At 45.2% G+C, this 18495-nt stretch overlaps 1 protein-coding gene across 2 annotated transcripts in view; it reads left to right on the plus strand.

Annotated features, from left to right (window-relative positions):
* Positions 1-8339, plus strand: part of tsc22d2 (TSC22 domain family 2) — a 66608-nt gene extending 58269 nt beyond the window's left edge. For both annotated transcript variants that reach the window (XM_069897431.1, XM_069897433.1), the window contains 2 exons: positions 4400-4451; positions 6706-8339. In XM_069897431.1, coding sequence (XP_069753532.1) covers positions 4400-4451; positions 6706-6954 — 301 coding nt within the window. In that variant the 3' untranslated portion in view covers positions 6955-8339. The remainder of the gene's footprint in view (positions 1-4399; positions 4452-6705) is intronic.
* The last annotated feature ends 10156 nt before the right edge of the window (positions 8340-18495 follow it).

An 18495-nucleotide genomic window follows, 5' to 3' on the forward strand; every position in this document is an offset into this window, starting at 1 on the left:
GAGAACCTACAAATTCCTTACAGACAGCACGAGATTTGAACCGCGGTCCTGATCGCTGGCACTGTAAAGGCGTTGCATTAACCGCTATGCCAAATTGCTGCCCATGCATGCAGCAGTATCTCATTCCCTGTGAGTAATGAAGTCACTGACTTGTTTTCATTTAACTTTGGACATTCCTTCGTCAACATTACAGGCACTAACCTGCATCCATTATTCGCTGCTTCACTCCATGGGATATGTTACCCGTCTCTCGTTGGTTATTTTTAAAATATTTTTTTCAGAAGTATGCATCATTGGTAAGGCTAGCATTTAACCATCACAACTCTTCCTTGAAGTGGTTTTGGCTGCCTGGAATTATTGAGACCCTGATGAATTACTTCTGTAGTGCCATTGGGAAAGGAAATTCTTGGATTTAGATCCAGTGACCATGAAGAAAGCTATAAATTTCCAAGTATAGGAGTCTCTCATCATGCTTTCTGTCCTTTGTGATAGAGGATCCAATTTTGGGAGTTGCTACTAAAGTGATGTAGATAAATAACCACGGTGAATTTTGAAGATTCAACAAGTTGCAGGAGATGTTGAAGGGAACAACTGTTTAATATGGTGATTGGGATGCCAAATCAACAGGCTGCTTTCTCTTCAGTGCTGTTGAGCTGATTGTTGTCGAATCGGAATTTTACAGTATGGAAACTGGTTCTATGGCCCAACTTGTTCATGCTACCTAGTTGTCCACCCAAACTTGTCCCCTTTGCCTGCATTCGGCCCATTTCCCTACAATTATTTTCTATGTACTTGTCCAAATGTCTTTTGAACTTTAACCTTCCTCTGGCAGCTGATTGTGAATACCCTCTAACCTCTGTGTGAAGAATATACCCCTTTGGTCCCTTTTAAGTCTGTCCCTTCTCACCATAAATCTATGCCCACTACATTTAGACTTTCGTCCTGGGAGAAAGAGAAGAGTGACTTGACCATATCTATGCCCCTCACTATTTTATGAACCTCTAAACCCTCTCCATTCTCTCCAACTCTCCAGGGAGAAAAGATCCAGCCTCTCCTTGTAATTCAAGTTACCAGTCCAGGTAACATTCCTGCCACTTCTGTATTGGCCATTTCCCATTTTTACGCAGTCTCGTTGGAGGGACTTGATCTGTCACCACAGATTCTCCTTGATCTGAGTTCTTCTTTGAAGCAAAAAAAAACCCACTGGAAATCTGCCAAGCACTTAACCTGGGGTTTCCCCAGAGCCTCCCACCCCACCCCCCCCACCCCCCTTGCTCTCTCTCCCCGCTCTCTCTCTCTCTCTCTCTCCCTCTCTCTCTCCGCTCTCTCTCTCCGCTCTCTCTCTCCGCTCTCTCTCTCCGCTCTCTCTCTCCGCTCTCTCTCTCCGCTCTCTCTCTCCGCTCTCTCTCTCCGCTCTCTCTCTCCGCTCTCTCTCTCCGCTCTCTCTCTCCGCTCTCTCTCTCCGCTCTCTCTCTCCGCTCTCTCTCTCCGCTCTCTCTCTCCGCTCTCTCTCTCCGCTCTCTCTCTCCGCTCTCTCTCTCCGCTCTCTCTCTCCGCTCTCTCTCTCCGCTCTCTCTCTCCGCTCTCTCTCTCCGCTCTCTCTCTCCGCTCTCTCTCTCCGCTCTCTCTCTCCGCTCTCTCTCTCCGCTCTCTCTCTCCGCGCTCTCTCTCTCCGCGCTCTCTCTCTCCGCGCTCTCTCTCTCTCCGCGCTCTCTCTCTCTCCGCGCTCTCTCTCCCCGCGCTCTCTCTCCCCGCGCTCTCTCTCCCCGCGCTCTCTCTCCCCGCGCTCTCTCTCCCCGCGCGCTCTCTCCCCGCGCGCTCTCTCCCCGCGCGCTCTCTCCCCGCGCGCTCTCTCCCCGCGCGCTCTCTCCCCGCGCGCTCTCTCCCCGCGCGCTCTCTCCCCGCGCGCTCTCTCCCCGCGCGCTCTCTCCCCGCGCGCTCTCTCCCCGCGCGCTCTCTCCCCGCGCGCTCTCTCCCCGCGCGCTCTCTCCCCGCGCGCTCTCTCCCCGCGCGCTCTCTCCCCGCGCGCTCTCTCCCCGCGCGCTCTCTCCCCGCGCGCTCTCTCCCCGCGCGCTCTCTCCCCGCGCGCTCTCTCCCCCGCGCGCTCTCTCCCCGCGCGCTCTCTCCCCGCGCGCTCTCTCCCCGCGCGCTCTCTCCCCGCGCGCTCTCTCCCCGCGCGCTCTCTCCCCGCGCGCTCTCTCCCCGCGCGCTCTCTCCCCCCGCGCTCTCTCCCCCCGCGCTCTCTCCCCCCGCGCTCGCTCCCCCCCGCGCTCGCTCCCCCTCCGCGCTCGCTCCCCCTCCGCGCTCGCTCCCCCTCCGCGCTCGCTCCCCCTCCGCGCTCGCTCCCCCTCCGCGCTCGCTCCCCCTCCGCGCTCGCTCCCCCTCCGCGCTCGCTCCCCCTCCGCGCTCGCTCCCCCTCCGCGCGCGCTCGCTCCCCCTCCGCGCTCGCTCGCTCCCCCTCCGCGCGCGCTCGCTCCCCCTCCGCGCGCGCTCGCTCCCCCTCCGCGCGCGCTCGCTCCCCCTCCGCGCGCGCTCGCTCCCCCTCCGCGCGCGCTCGCTCCCCCTCCGCGCGCGCTCGCTCCCCCTCCGCGCGCGCTCGCTCCCCCTCCGCGCGCGCTCGCTCCCCCTCCGCGCGCGCTCGCTCCCCCTCCGCGCGCGCTCGCTCCCCCTCCGCGCGCGCTCGCTCCCCCTCCGCGCGCGCTCGCTCCCCCTCCGCGCGCGCTCGCTCCCCCTCCGCGCGCGCTCGCTCCCCCTCCGCGCGCGCTCGCTCCCCCTCCGCGCGCGCTCGCTCCCCCTCCGCGCGCGCTCGCTCCGTCTCCGCGCGCGCTCGCTCCCCCTCCGCGCGCGCTCGCTCCCCCTCCGCGCGCGCTCGCTCCCCCTCCGCGCGCGCTCGCTCCCCCTCCGCGCGCGCTCGCTCCCCCTCCGCGCGCGCTCGCTCCCCCTCCGCGCGCGCTCGCTCCCCCTCCGCGCGCGCTCGCTCCCCCTCCGCGCGCGCTCGCTCCCCCTCCGCGCGCGCTCGCTCCCCCTCCGCGCGCGCTCGCTCCCCCTCCGCGCGCGCTCGCTCCCCCTCCGCGCGCGCTCGCTCCCCCTCCGCGCGCGCTCGCTCCCCCTCCGCGCGCGCTCGCTCCCCCTCCGCGCGCGCTCTCCCCCCCTCCGCGCGCGCTCTCCCCCCCTCCGCGCGCGCTCTCCCCCCCTCCGCGCGCGCTCTCCCCCCCTCCGCGCGCGCTCTCCCCCCCTCCGCGCGCGCTCTCCCCCCCTCCGCGCGCGCTCTCCCCCCCTCCGCGCGCGCTCTCCCCCCCTCCGCGCGCGCTCTCCCCCCCTCCGCGCGCGCTCTCCCCCCCTCCGCGCGCGCTCTCCCCCCCCTCCGCGCGCGCTCTCTCCCCACCACAAACAACAGTAAGGGTCCCATCATGTTCTAGCAAATAAAAATAGTATGAGTTCATGCCTCAATGAATTTCTCTTGTTGCATTAAAGTCGTGGAAACCAATGGCACAACGTGACTATCCTTGTATGTGTTAGGAGCACTCCGGCCTTTTCGTCACGGTGCGTTCCCAGGTTTTACTTCTGTACTTTGATCTCAGCTGGGAGGGTGAAGTGAAAGAAACCGGAAGAAGTTTGTCTTCATAATGAATAGTTAGTTTCCACTAGATTTTCTGTAGAAAGGTGTTTGTGCAAATGTACAGCTGACAAAAGCTCAAACTTAAATTGTTTAGAGTTTTAAAAAGCTGGTGGCAACTTTGTGTAACTGTGTGTTAGACTTCAGCACACTGGGCATCTGATCAGCACTCTTTCCCCATCAAATGTAAACAGGACTGTCCTAATACCGAAAATATCAGGAGGTTGCTTTGAGGTCTTGCTGTGACATACTGCTTTGCATTGGTGGAAGGTGGAAGACAAGCAACTATCATGTATTTCTCAATGTTCCAAGTTCAAAGGGCAAATTTAACATATTGCTGAGAATGTTGCATCCTGATGAATTGTAAACAAATTAACCAAAATTTGCATTTTTCTATGTAATAGACTAAGTGTTGTTCTCATGCAATTTAAAAATCACCTGCATTTTTTAAAATATTGGCTGACGGTTAAATCGAGCTTGAGCTGAAATTTGTAATGAGAAATACAAAACCATAACAAATTAGTAATTCAGTCAGTATGGAGATGTTTGAATAAAACTGCTAGAGTTGTTTTTGGGAGAAACATTGAATTTTGCTTCTAAATCTAGGTTTTTCTTCTTGTTAAATGGTCAATCATTTCACAACTGTTGTTCTCTGTAGTATTTTACCCGCCATTTCTTCCCCCCCCCCCCCCCCTCAATGCATGCAGTAAAGGTTTGGTTATTCATTCAGAAGCCTCCGAAAATGTTTTATTTTGTAATCATGGTACACTATTTCTGTTGCAGTGCTTCAGGAGCTAGTGTGGTAGCAATCGACAACAAAATAGAACAGGCCATGGTAAGTGAATTTGTTCATTGGTATTCAGTTGGGTTCCTCTTCAGTCATGTAATGTTTCTGTTCTAAGATTTTGAGCATATTGTGATTATAAGCTTGCATTTACTCTAAGAAGAATACGTCAAAAATGGAAGCGAGTTAAACTGTTATTGATTAGATATTAATAATTTGGCTGTTCTGACACTTATATCCAACATTTTCTAAAGCAAGCCTCGTTCGGTACCCTACTAATTCATTTTATAAATTTACATCCCATGTAAATAGGATCCCATGTATTATAATCTCCTGGATCAGCTTATCATGAGGCACTTTGTTGAATGTTAGAGATCAATCAAACCAGCCATAGGATATCTCTGCAGGAGTTCCTCAGGGCAGTGTCCTACACCCTGCCATCTTCATAGGATATCTCTGCAGGAGTTCCTCAGGGCAGTGTCCTACACCCTGCCATCTTCATAGGATATCTCTGCAGGAGTTCCTCAGGGCAGTGTCCTACACCCTGCCATCTTCATAGGATATCTCTGCAGGAGTTCCTCAGGGCAGTGTCCTACACCCTGCCATCTTCATAGGATATCTCTGCAGGAGTTCCTCAGGGCAGTGTCCTACACCCTGCCATCTTCATAGGATATCTCTGCAGGAGTTCCTCAGGTCAGTGTCCTACACCCTGCCATCTTCATAGGATATCTCTGCAGGAGTTCCTCAGGGCAGTGTCCTACACCCTGCCATCTTCATAGGATATCTCTGCAGGAGTTCCTCAGGGCAGCGACCTACACCCTGCCATCTTCATAGGATATCTCTGCAGGAGTTCCTCAGGGCAGTGTCCTACACCCTGCCATCTTCATAGGATATCTCTGCAGGAGTTCCTCAGGGCAGTGTCCTACACCCTGCCATCTTCATAGGATATCTCTGCAGGAGTTACTCAGGGCAGTGTCCTACACCCTGCCATCTTCAGTTGCTTCATAAATGACCTTTCAATCATTGTGAGATATGGTGGATGTTTGTTGATTCCATTGTTCAATTCCATTGCCATGTCTTGGTAAACGAAGCAGTGTATGCCTGCGGGTAGCAAGGATGAGCTGATGTGATAAATGTAAATAATTATGCCACAAAAAGGAACATGCACTGACTCTCTCCAGCAATGGAGTCTTACCATCTACCACTGCCATGTGCCAATATCATAGATTCATCGTTGACCAGAAATTAAAGTGGATGAACCACAATTACAGTGATGGGTCAAGAACTAGGTACCTTTCCACTAGTGACTGTCAACCTCCACTACTGTCAAGGTACACATCAGGAGTGTGTTGGAGTGCTCTCCTTTAGCCTGTGAATGGAGCTCCAAGAGGCTGACACCATCACCACATTCATTCATTTTCTTCTCCACCTACATGCTGTGGCTGCTTTGTGGACATCTACAAAATGCACTGCACTACCTCACCCAGGCACCTGCCAAACCTGTGACCTCTACCACTTAAGATAAAACCCTCAAATATGTGAGTACAGCACCAAGGGTACCAATTTCTCTCAAAGTTGCATACTGTTCTACTTTGGAAATGTCACCATCCTTCTGGTTTTAAGGAAGGTTTAATCTCCTTTCCCAGATGTACCTTTACAAGAGGGAAATAGCTCACCTTCAGAGTAGTTGGGGATGAGCTACAAATGCTGGCCTCACCGAAAACACTAGATGGTGAAAAATAAATGAATTTAACAAAATATGATTTGAAATTAATATCTCAACCACACTGTACCCTGGAAGGCAATAAATGTGAGATTTGGTACATTTCTCCATGAAGTTTCCTGCATGAGAATTTTGCTATTTTCTTGATGTTGTGTCTTTACAAATGTTGGATGAAGAATGATTCAAAGTAGATTTCAGAATACTTATCAATAACATTGGTAAATCAATTCATTATTAAAATTTTCTTTCTGATGTGAGTGAGGTGGGAGGAACTCTCTGAACTGTCGCTCCTGGACTGGGGGCCATTTTGAAATCATGACCTTCTGTTTGGGAGCTGCATGGGTCTCAGTGATGAGGTTGTGGGAGATATTTGGTAATCATCAGTATCCATTGGAGTTCTCTGTTTTGGCAAGAAAATAATTTTCTATCAATTGAATAAAATTACTTATGATGTTGCATTGAGATCAAGCCTGAAATATTACTCAATTTTCCCTATTCTATTTTTGTTTTGTGGAAGGATTTCAAATCAGTTTGAAGTCTATTTAAATTAACTACATGTCATTGATTATGTTTTCAATGCAGGATCTAGTGAAAAGTCATCTTATGTATGCAGTGAGAGAAGAAGTGGAAGTTTTAAAGGAGCAGATCAAAGAGCTGATTGAAAAGAATTGTATACTCGAACGAGAGAATTCAGTCTTAAAATCACTAGCGAACAATGATCAACTGTCTCAACTTCAAAGCCAGGTGACTAATCTCAGTAGCACTTCACAATCACAGCAGCCGGCAACAGCAGTACAACTTCCTCCGCAGCCTCACGTTCCTTCTGCATGAAAATTGCTCGCCTGCATAGGAAATCTTTCAGGAAAAAAAGAAAAGTCCTGTCTGTGTGCCACTGGTGTTCTTGCCACCCTACGTTGAACAGCGAACAGCCATGCTTCAATGTGTTTTTTGCTCCTTGGCCTTTTCAGTATTAGACAATCATCTGCAAGAGCTTTCTGCCTGTGATGTTCCAGTTGGCATTTAGCAAGTGTGTGACTGCACAATGAGAGATGGTTGAAGGATCTGTATCTTGTTGGAGGAAAGCTGATTTATGAACGAGTGGGTATATACTGTACATCTTTCTGGCTTACCAAGGTTTTTATATATATATATATACATATATATATAAAAAACATATTATAGGAATCTGTAGGCCGCGAGCCTTTTCCTGTCTAACTTTAAGATCCAGTTAGCAGCTCTGTTCGAAAAGAGCCACTGTTCTATTAACCTTTTTTTTTTGCATACATGAATTCTCATTTACTGTTTGTTTTTATTTATTACAGGGCTGCTATTTCATATGTAAATGAACAATGTCACAGAATTTTTTTTGTAAGTTTGAAATTAAAAGATAAGATTACTGGTAAAAGCAAGAGATTGTTGGGATTGCATATATTAGTTTAAAAAAATATATAGGCAATAATAAAATTTAAAAAAAATCCTGGCTTAAGAGTTCTAACACTAATGGCAGTTTTATCTTGGGGATTTTCATCTTCTGTAGTTGAATCCCAATATGAATGTAAATTTTGTATAGAGTGTAAGTATTGTAAGGAAGACCAGAGCAGACCTGTAAAAGTAGGCACTAGACATTGCAACTTAAGACCTTAAAGATATTTGGGCTTTTTTTTTTGGATAAACTGTGCTCACTTTTGTTGCCGATTTTTCTTCTTCTGAGGTGGGTGGGGGGAAATTGCCATGATTGTTCTATATTTTTTTCTCCTTTCCTCAGAAGTGTGTTTGGGGAGGGGGGGGGGATAATAAAGCTGTGAAATTGTTCAACCTAGTTTGTAACCAAAGAAGCAAAGCTGTATCTGAATTCATTTATTTTGTTCACCAATTCTGTACATTTTATTTTACTTTTTTGTCTCCTTGAGCTATAACATGCGTCCTTTATTTTCTTTTAAACTTCAGCATGTTCTGCAAGATCCCCACGTCAAACCAGTTTCTTACCTCATGTTTTTACTGAGCACACTCTTACTGTAACAAGTTTAGTCTGTGAATATCGTCCAATGAAAACTATAAAATAAACAGCTGTTGGATTTGAGCTGGTGTTAATTACTAGTCAGGAAAAAAAAGGAGTGAGCCATCTTTTGTTTAAATGGTGTTTTGAATTTCATATGCATAAAGTTTTGTTACATTGCAAATTTTATTGTATTTAATAAATGCAACGTGCCGATTCAGACATGCGATTTTTTTTTGTTGTTATGAGTGATTAAAGTGTGCAAAACTGCAATAATAGTTTTAAAAAGAAAAAAAACCTCCTTGTCTAACTTCAATTATAAGGATTGAAATTAATGACTAGAAATTGACTGCTTGCACAGGAGAATCACAAGGTTGAAAGCTGTTTCTTCAACAGTCTTGGGGGTGGGGGGGGAGGAGTAGGAAAAGAATGTGAACATGCAGATTAAGTGGGCTACTTCATTTGAACCTGATCAAGATTGTGGGAGAACTTAAAACTCCATTTGATTTCCTTCTGTCAGGTTTAGTGGTGAGATGGAGTAGCAGGAGTTTATAAAAAGTCTGTTCCAGGTGAGCAAGTTTTCCATCCAACAGGCTTAGGATCAAATAAAATGGACTGCAGGCCATTCTCAATGGGGACCTCAACACATTTAAATAAATCTTATTTTTGCATAATATTTTAATGTAGAAACCAAAACTTGACTGATTCACAGGGACGAGGGCCCATACATTTTGAGCAGAGTCCTAAGGAGGCCATGGCCAAAATATAGTTTTTGAGAATGGCTGGTCCTAGTGAAACAGCCATTTTGAGATGGGAGGTCAAAGTACAGGCTTTGGTGAGGATGGCAAGTCTGCTAGTCATTTTGATGGCAGTCACTGGAATATTATGCTCCTTTTGAGATCAGAGTGAAGTTGAGTGACCCGTGACAATCTTCGGCAGGACTAGGCCATGTATATGGAGGGATGTAGATCATGTGCAGTCAGAAGAGTTTAATTTGGCAATTGTGCTCAGCCCAGTGTGGGCTTGTTCCTCTTGTGTGTCTCCTCTGACCGTGTGGAGTGGTATTATTACACTGAGGAGCCACAAGGCAGTGAATGTCATGAGGGCAGTCACACCAATAGTCCTGGAGCGGCTTTCAGGTAGTGCAAGTATTAGTACATGCTTGGGAAATGAAGGAAAAGGACAGCAGCCAGATAACTGGCTGTGTTGTATGGCAGGCTAGGGAAAAGTCAGATGGATATGTAATGGGCCTGATTAAAAAAAAGAAAAAATGATGAAACTACATCGACAATTCCTGGATCAACACAAAAAAAACATGATTTAAATTGATCTATAATAGCCAAGTTAAACTTAAAATTTAAAAACATAAGATTTAGTTTTGTTTTTTTTCTTATCTTCCCCCCCCCCCCTGCTGTAATCAAGGTTACCTTGTGTGTATATATATATATATATATATATTAAAAAAAAAGAGAAATTGTGAACAGAGAATCTCCACATTTCTGTGGCTGCGAGCAAAATTCCAAGCTGTGTTGCCTCCCTGGTGCCAAGGTCAAGGACATCTCTGCACAGGACGCACCGAAAGGGGAGAGTGAGTGATGCAGCCAGAGGCTGTGGTCCACATTAGTACTAATGACATAGGCAAAAAGAGATGAGGTTTTGCAAAGAGGAGTTGGATTGCAAGTTTAATAAAAACATCCCTAGTGTTGATCTCTGGATTACTCCCTGTGGCACATGCTAATAAAGCAAGCAATGGGAAGATAGCCTACTTCACTGCATAGCTAAGGAGCTGGTGCAGAAGGGAGAGCTTTGGGTATATGGATCAATCATTCAGCTTTCTTTTACTGAATTGCAAATAAAACCTGTTTACCTGTCTGATTTGGTCCTCTTAATTATTTTAGATGAAGGAAAGCAACCATCCTACTGCCTCAGCATAATGTATCCTTAAAAGATTCAATCCCATCTCATCACACACACACACTGCCCTTCCATTGGACAGAAGATCTACAAGATTAATCAGATGTCTAGATTTTTTTTCTTGCTGTTGTCAGTCTTTATTAAAAGTAACACTCCTGTACTATTTTAATTGCTGTTTCCCTATATTCTGACTTTATGTCCAGTTACACTACACCTAGCATTTTAAATTTGCTGTAACACTATACCTTGCACCTTTTTCATTGCATTACTGAATCCACTGAAGAGGTACTGGGCTTCTCCTCCAGGAAAAACAAGGACTGGTTTGACGAAAACAGCCAGGAAATCCAGGAGCTGCTGGCAAAGAAGCGAGCTGCCCACCAGGCTCACCTTACAAAGCCGTCCTGTCCAGAGAAGAAACAAGCCTTCCGTCGCGCATGCAGCCATCTTCAGCGCAAACTCCGGGAGATCCAAAATGAGTGGTGGACTAGCCTTGCCAAACGAACACAGCTCAGCGCGGACATTGGCGACTTCAGGGGTTTCTACGAGGCTCTAAAGGCTGTGTACGGCCCCTCACCCCAAGTCCAAAGCCCGCTGCGCAGCTCAGACGGCAAAGTCCTCCTCAGCGACAAGATCTCCATCCTCAACCGATGGTCAGAACACTTCCAATCTCTTTTCAGTACCAACCGCTCAGTCCAAGATTCCGCCCTGCTCCAGCTCCCTCAACAGCCCCTAAGGCTAGAGCTGGATGAGGTTCCCACCCTGGATGAGACATATAAGGCAATCGAACAACTGAAAAGTGGCAAAGCAGCAGGTATGGATGGAATCCCCCCAGAAGTCTGGAAGGCTGGCGGCAAAACTCTGCATGCCAAACTGCATGAGTTTTTCAAGCTTTGTTGGGACCAAGGTAAACTGCCTCAGGATCTTCGTGATGCCACCATCATCACCCTGTACAAAAACAAAGGCGAGAAATCAGACTGCTCAAACTACAGGGGAATCACGTTGCTCTCCATTGCAGGCAAAATCTTCGCTAGGATTCTACTAAATAGAATAATACCTAGTGTCGCTGAGAATATTCTCCCAGAATCACAGTGCGGCTTTCGCGCAAACAGAGGAACCACTGACATGGTCTTTGCCCTCAGACAGCTCCAAGAAAAGTGCAGAGAACAAAACAAAGGACTCTACATCACCTTTGTTGACCTCACCAAAGCCTTCGACACCGTGAGCAGGAAAGGGCTTTGGCAAATACTAGAGCGCATCGGATGTCCCCCAAAGTTCCTCAACATGATTATCCAACTGCACGAAAACCAACAAGGTCGGGTCAGATACAGCAATGAGCTCTCTGAACCCTTCTCCATTAACAATGGCGTGAAGCAAGGCTGTGTTCTCGCACCAACCCTCTTTTCAATCTTCTTCAGCATGATGCTGAACCAAGCCATGAAAGACCCCAACAATGAAGACGCTGTTTACATCCGGTACCGCACGGATGGCAGTCTCTTCAATCTGAGGCGCCTGCAAGCTCACACCAAGACACAAGAGAAACTTGTCCGTGAACTACTCTTTGCAGATGATGCCGCTTTAGTTGCCCATTCAGAGCCAGCTCTTCAGCGCTTGACGTCCTGCTTTGCGGAAACTGCCAAAATGTTTGGCCTGGAAGTCAGCCTGAAGAAAACTGAGGTCCTCCATCAGCCAGCTCCCCACCATGACTACCAGCCCCCCCACATCTCCATCGGGCACACAAAACTCAAAACGGTCAACCAGTTTACCTATCTCGGCTGCACCATTTCATCAGATGCAAGGATCGACAATGAGATAGACAACAGACTCGCCAAGGCAAATAGCGCCTTTGGAAGACTACACAAAAGAGTCTGGAAAAACAACCAACTGAAAAACCTCACAAAGATAAGCGTATACAGAGCCGTTGTCATACCCACACTCCTGTTCGGCTCCGAATCATGGGTCCTCTACCGGCACCACCTACGGCTCCTAGAACGCTTCCACCAGCGTTGTCTCCGCTCCATCCTCAACATCCATTGGAGCGCTCACACCCCTAACGTCGAGGTACTCGAGATGGCAGAGGTCGACAGCATCGAGTCCACGCTGCTGAAGATCCAGCTGCGCTGGATGGGTCACGTCTCCAGAATGGAGGACCATCGCCTTCCCAAGATCGTATTATATGGCGAGCTCTCCACTGGCCACCGTGACAGAGGTGCACCAAAGAAAAGGTACAAGGACTGCCTAAAGAAATCTCTTGGTGCCTGCCACATTGACCACCGCCAGTGGGCTGATAACGCCTCAAACCGTGCATCTTGGCGCCTCACAGTTTGGCGGGCAGCAGCCTCCTTTGAAGAAGACCGCAGAGCCCACCTCACTGACAAAAGGCAAAGGAGGAAAAACCCAACACCCAACCCCAACCAACCAATTTTCCCTTGCAACCGCTGCAATCGTGTCTGCCTGTCCCGCATCGGACTGGTCAGCCACAAACGAGCCTGCAGCTGACGTGGACTTTTTACCCCCTCCATAAATCTTCGTCCGCGAAGCCAAGCCAAAGAAAAAACCTACTGTACTGAAGTATGGAGTGACTTGTATGGAAAGCTCAAAACTATTCACTGCATCTTGGCACAATAAACTATTCAAAACCTATCTATCCTGGGATAGTACTTTGAAGACATAGCTGGAAATGTTGCATGGTTTAAGGGAAAGGGAGAATAATAAAAGCAGAAACTGACCATTGGCCCCTTAAACCCAGAAATACACAAAACCTGTTGAAGGTGCTTGTAAATTAATCTCCACAGCCAACTTGGTTAGAGAACTTCAAAGATTTGGGAGAATTTTTTTTCCTCATTGCAATCCTGAATGGTTCATTTTGAGGTAAGGGCCTCTAGTCATTCCTCTAACAACTTTGTTCCAATCAGATTACTACTTCAAAACAGTCTGACCATGCTTTTTCATCCACTGATGTGCCTTGGCCTGCTGAGATTCTCCAGGAGCAAATGTGAACCTTTATTGCACCCTGTCTATTGCAAGTGCATCCTTTCTTGTGGAGAAAAAAGCAAATAAGTTTTGTCACATTATACGTAACAGTGGGAACTCACACAGATTAGTTCTAATATTCATACAGGCATGTAAAGAGTGTAATTTGCAGAGTATAGGATTACCATTAAAAATAATCAATTAGTATGCAGAGGTCACATGACACCACTGTGGGGTTGCAGTTTGATGAAGGGTGCCAGCCTGAATCTTCTCTCCTGCTGAGCTCCTCCAGAAGATTGTTCTGTTGTTTACCCAGTTATTGTTTAAGCTTGTTTTACTAAACTCTTCTGAACACAAAATTGCTGATGAACTTTGTGATGTGGGGAGCATAAATCCAAAAGCAGCTGATTGATTTTCTGCTGTCGCATGCTTCAAGGCTTCAGCTAAGTATTTTTTCCATCATTTGATTCTACTTTTAGCTTGTTTTTCTTAAGTCGTGAGATTCTTGTTTTGGTCTAAAAAAGCCCTTTTGTATGATAATCAAATACTTTCCATTCAAAATATTTTGCCCCTACAGATGTCAAAGGTTAAGACTTGTAAATTAACACTTTGCAAATAGCAGCTTTATGTGTGTGTAAAAAAAAACCCATTCTAAATAGAAAACTTTTATAATCCACAACATTTTGCTCCTTTAAGTTTTCTCACCATTTTTGATTCAATTGTACATTTGTATGCTTCCACATGAGTGCTGACCATTGGTCTAACTATCTCAGACCCTATTCTTGAAACAAATTTATTATTCAAAATTCATCTCCTGTCCTCCCAATCACTAGTCCATCAATCAAATGATCTTGTCCCACATCTTTTTTAAATTTTTTTTATTTTTCACACCATAAACCACATTGACCATGATACATACATTTTCCTTTTCAAATATATACAGTCATTTTCTCCCCCCCTCCTCCCATCCCACCCTCCCTACCTCCCACCCCATCCATTTAAAGTACAAAATCTAAGATACATTAAACCAGTCAAACAATGTTGTCACTCAATAAAAATAAACAAGAAATTCCACTGAGTCAATTCTTTTCATTTCCTTCTCCTTTCGTTAATTTAGGTAGTGAATGTCCCCGGTAGGTTTTCTCTATTGTGTTTCATGTAAGGCTCCCATATTTGTTCAAATATTTCAATATTATTTCTTAAACTATATGTTATTTTTTCTAATGGAATACATTTATTCATTTCTATATACCATTGTTGTATTTTCAAATTATCTTCCAATTTCCAGGTTGACATAATACATTTTTTTGCTACGGCTAGAGCTATCTTAACAAATCTTTTTTGTGCACCATCCAAATCAATTCCAAATTCTTTGTTTTTTATGTTACTTAGGAGGAAGATCTCTGGATTCTTTGGTATATTGTTTTCTGTAATTTTATTTAATATCTGGTTTAGATCTTCCCAAAATTTTTCTACTTTCTCACATGTCCAGATTGCATGAATTGTTGTTCCCATTTCTTTTTTACAACGAAAACATCTGTCAGATCTTGTCCCACATCTCCATTGAAAACCATACCTAACGGGATGATGATTGACTAAATCAGTGGTTTTCAAACTTTTTCTTTCTACTCACATCCTACTTTAAATAATCCCTACGCCATCGGTGCTCTGTGATTAGTAAGTGATTGTTTAAGGTGGGATGGAAAGAAAAAGTTTGAAAACTCACTATTTTAATCATACCTCATTGACTCGTCACGCGCATAGTTTCACAACTCTTAACGGAAATGGGCCAATAATATTTTTTCTCAAGCAAAGTATTTCAGTAACAATTGGGTCTAGAACAGTGATTCTCAACCTTTCCTTCCCACCCACAAAACACCTTAAGCAATCCCTTACTAATCACAGAGCACCTATGGCATAGGGCAAGGATTCCCAAAATTTTTAGCTTAGGGAACCCTTTTGGGAAGCACTAAGAAATTGCTGAACCCAACTGGCGTCAACGTCCAATTCAAGTGTATTTGAGTCTAATTTAAATGATTTTTTTTAAACTAAGCAATCTGAGGCAGTACTTACAAAATTCCATTTCTTCAAAATTTGATAATTTTGTTTCAACTGAGATTAAACCAAATTGCAAATACAAATATCACCGACCCACAGGCTGGATCTCCCAACGCTTCTGATGCAGCTATCCACTTCGGCCCCGGCTACCTGTAGGTGGAGCCCTTGATGCCCCTCGTGTGGGCTTGCATCCCAGCCTCTGCTGCCCACAGGCCTGAGCTCCCAACACCTCCATCGCTAACCCCCATTTCAGCCGATCGATGACCCTGACTGCAAACATACCATAGACCCCAATGCCTCTATCAACACAGGTCCAGGCCCCAACCAAGACCATTCCAGCGTCCACGCCAACTCCATCTCCAGTTCCTTTATCAACAGAGTGTTGGGGGGGGGGGGTGGGGGAAGGGGAGGGGCAGAAGAAAAACCACATTCAGCAAAAGCCACTCCCACTGTATGGCTCACGTGGAATGACTCAGTTTAAATTTTTTAAATGTGGGCGGCCTCGGGCCAAAAGAAATCAGAGTCTCATTGGTTGAAAATGACATCTGCACTGCTGAAGTCAGTCCTCTAGACGCCATTTTGTTTTGTTAGGCAAGTTCTGCCATCACAGATTTAAAGACTCAGGTAAAAAGTAATTTTATTGCTACCCATTTCTTCTGAGCAACCCAATTTGGGAAATGCTGGAATAGGGATTGCTTAAGGTGGCATGTGAGTGGAAAGAAAAATTTGTAAACCACTGGATGAAGTGATCCATACCCTCAAAAGAATTCCAAAATTAAATGCATAATTTTCTGAGTGAATAACATTTAACGCTCCACAAGTTGAGACTCTCCAGTTAGCTCTGCAGTTTCTGCCCTGTCAAGTCGTCCTCAGGATCTTCTCCATTGAATTCTGAGATCCATTGTGTTACTAGCCCATTCAAACCAACTTCCATCTTGGCCGTAAACATGGAGTAAAGCATACAAGTCAGCAGGCACCGTGGTTGAAGTAAAAACAATGCTGAAGAAACTCAGCACGTTAAACAGTGTATATGTAGCAAAGATAAAGATACACATTTGGCAGTAAATGTGCTCTACTAAGGCATTCTCTCCAAGTAAGGAAATAGAGTCCACATTCATTACTGTAGGCCTTGTCTTGATAAATATCTGTAAAAAGTTTGATCCCTGTAGTAAGGCTAGAATGTATTTGGTTAATCTTCAAGTACAGGGTAACCCTTCTGTACATAAAATTCATTTACCACGATTTGGAAAACTGCAACCATTTCCTGTTTTACACGCAATTATTCAGCAACTGCGAGATCTTCGTGGAAATTTTTGGAAAACTCGAGTTACAAGTAGATCGTATGAACGGCCCTAAATATGTGCAAATGACGGTCAGACTCTGTGCACCCCCCCCCCCAACCCTATTAAATGTGGATAAAAGAAAAGGTGAAAAAGAATCCTGACAGTGATGTTAAGAGATAAAACAATGACTTTAGAAGAAAAAATTTGGGTTATTAAAGGACATGAAGACAATGCCAGCAATGTGAAAATCAGACACAATGAATCAACAGTACACACAATTTTAAGTAAGAAGAACAAAGTGAAGTTGCATCAGTTTCACTAAGCAGAAATTACTCGAAACAGAACTCGAGTAATGATTGAAGCGGAGTGGCTACGTCATCTTTGGGTTGAAGATTGATACCACTTTGTACAAATAAACATTCAAATCAAAGCTTTAAACATCTTTTCGATGCTTAAAATAAATTTCAAGGGGATTGGAAACTTTTGCTGCAAGTTGAGGTTGGTTTGACCGCTTTAAACATCGAACAGGGGAAGCTGCTGGCACTCGTAGAAAATGCTGCAAAATTTGCAGAAATTATTCAAAAAAGATCTGAACTTGTTGAAAACAAGGGATTTAAAAAAATCTAAATGCTGATCCTAACATGGAAAGAAGCAAGGAAGGCCACAGCAATTTACAAAAAGCGTTCGCTCGCTAGAAGAAAATGTATAATGATGACAAAAACAAAAATCAAAATCTGTGCATTCAACTTAGGACAGATTTTTCTAAGAAATAGCTTAGTTTCTTAAGGTACAGAGGGATTATTTCTAGGCTTAATGTGCATTTAAAGAATATTATTTTTTCTGTATATTTGTAAGTATTCATTGAATCCATGTGTATGGATTCTTAATTAAATAAAAATTTAAAAGTTATGTAATTATGAAGTAAATAAAAAATATAATTTTTTTTGTTAACTTCTTCAGTTTTGGAATTATATGCAGCTAAAAGTTGTTTTTAAAACATCTATACAAGTCTCGATTGGTGATCTGAAAGGACAAGGATTCATTATAATTATTCCCATTGATCATTTGATGCAAATTTGTCTTACACAAGTCAAAATAAGGACGAATTAATTGCGCAAAGCGGGGTTTACCTGTACTTGCATAGTATCTGTTTTCCCACATACCTAAGAGGCTGCAGAACTTGACGGACTGAATTGCCTAAGGGAAATAAATACTGACATCAGACTCTTGTATGAACCTCATTCATTAACGTATGTTGCCTTTGTACCAAACTGTTTCTGCACTGCTTAGGAAGTGTCCAGCTGAATTGCTGCAAAAAAAAAATACTACTTTGTAGAAATATAGAACCCTGTGAACCACCATATGCTGTTATGTTAAATGAATAATTAACCAGTTAATCCTCAATATGTTCAGGTCAACTTGCAAACTGTTGCCTCAATCTTAACTGGATTTCCAGAATAACGCTCAAGTCGAAACTGACTTTACTCTTTAACGAAGAGCATAATTTACAGCTCCTCATCTTCTGATGCATCCTGCCCACCTCTTTTAATCTGGTTCTCTGAGTCAGGGTTCCGTGAGAAGGCACACAACTACTCGAGAAGTGCTAGCAGCCATAGGTGGAGAGGCAAGGCCAGGTCTGCTATCCTTGGGAGTCATACACTGCAAATCAGACATTGAAGTCATCTGAAGTGACACAATGTGCATACCTAAACAACAAATGGTTAGCATTTAAATAATGACTCGTGTGTTATTCACATCCCAAAGTGTTAATGACTAATAAAAGAACTTTTTTTCTGATCCGAATATTCGACCGAGCCGCTGAGTCCCTCCAACTTCTTATTCGAGATTTCAGCATTTGTAGTTCTTGAGTTTCTCCAATGAAAGAGTTTTGATTTGTGGTCACTGCAGTATTAGTAGGTAAGACCTGTCCGACTTACAACTACATGCAACATTTTGGTCTCACACACAAGATCCTGAGCAATGAAGTCAATGGCTCCCTTTATAATTGAGGAGTACTAATGACTTGGATCAGGGACTCTGCCTTCAAATGGGCTCCTGTGCCAATGAAAGGGTGGCGGCGATCTTGTCGTGCAGACTTGGAGAACTGCACACTGACTCAGCAGCCTGCCACTGCTGTGTCAGTGCCCTGAC

Source organism: Narcine bancroftii, chromosome 9 (genome assembly GCF_036971445.1).
Source record: "Narcine bancroftii isolate sNarBan1 chromosome 9, sNarBan1.hap1, whole genome shotgun sequence".
NCBI classification, from domain to species: Eukaryota; Metazoa; Chordata; class Chondrichthyes; order Torpediniformes; family Narcinidae; genus Narcine; species Narcine bancroftii.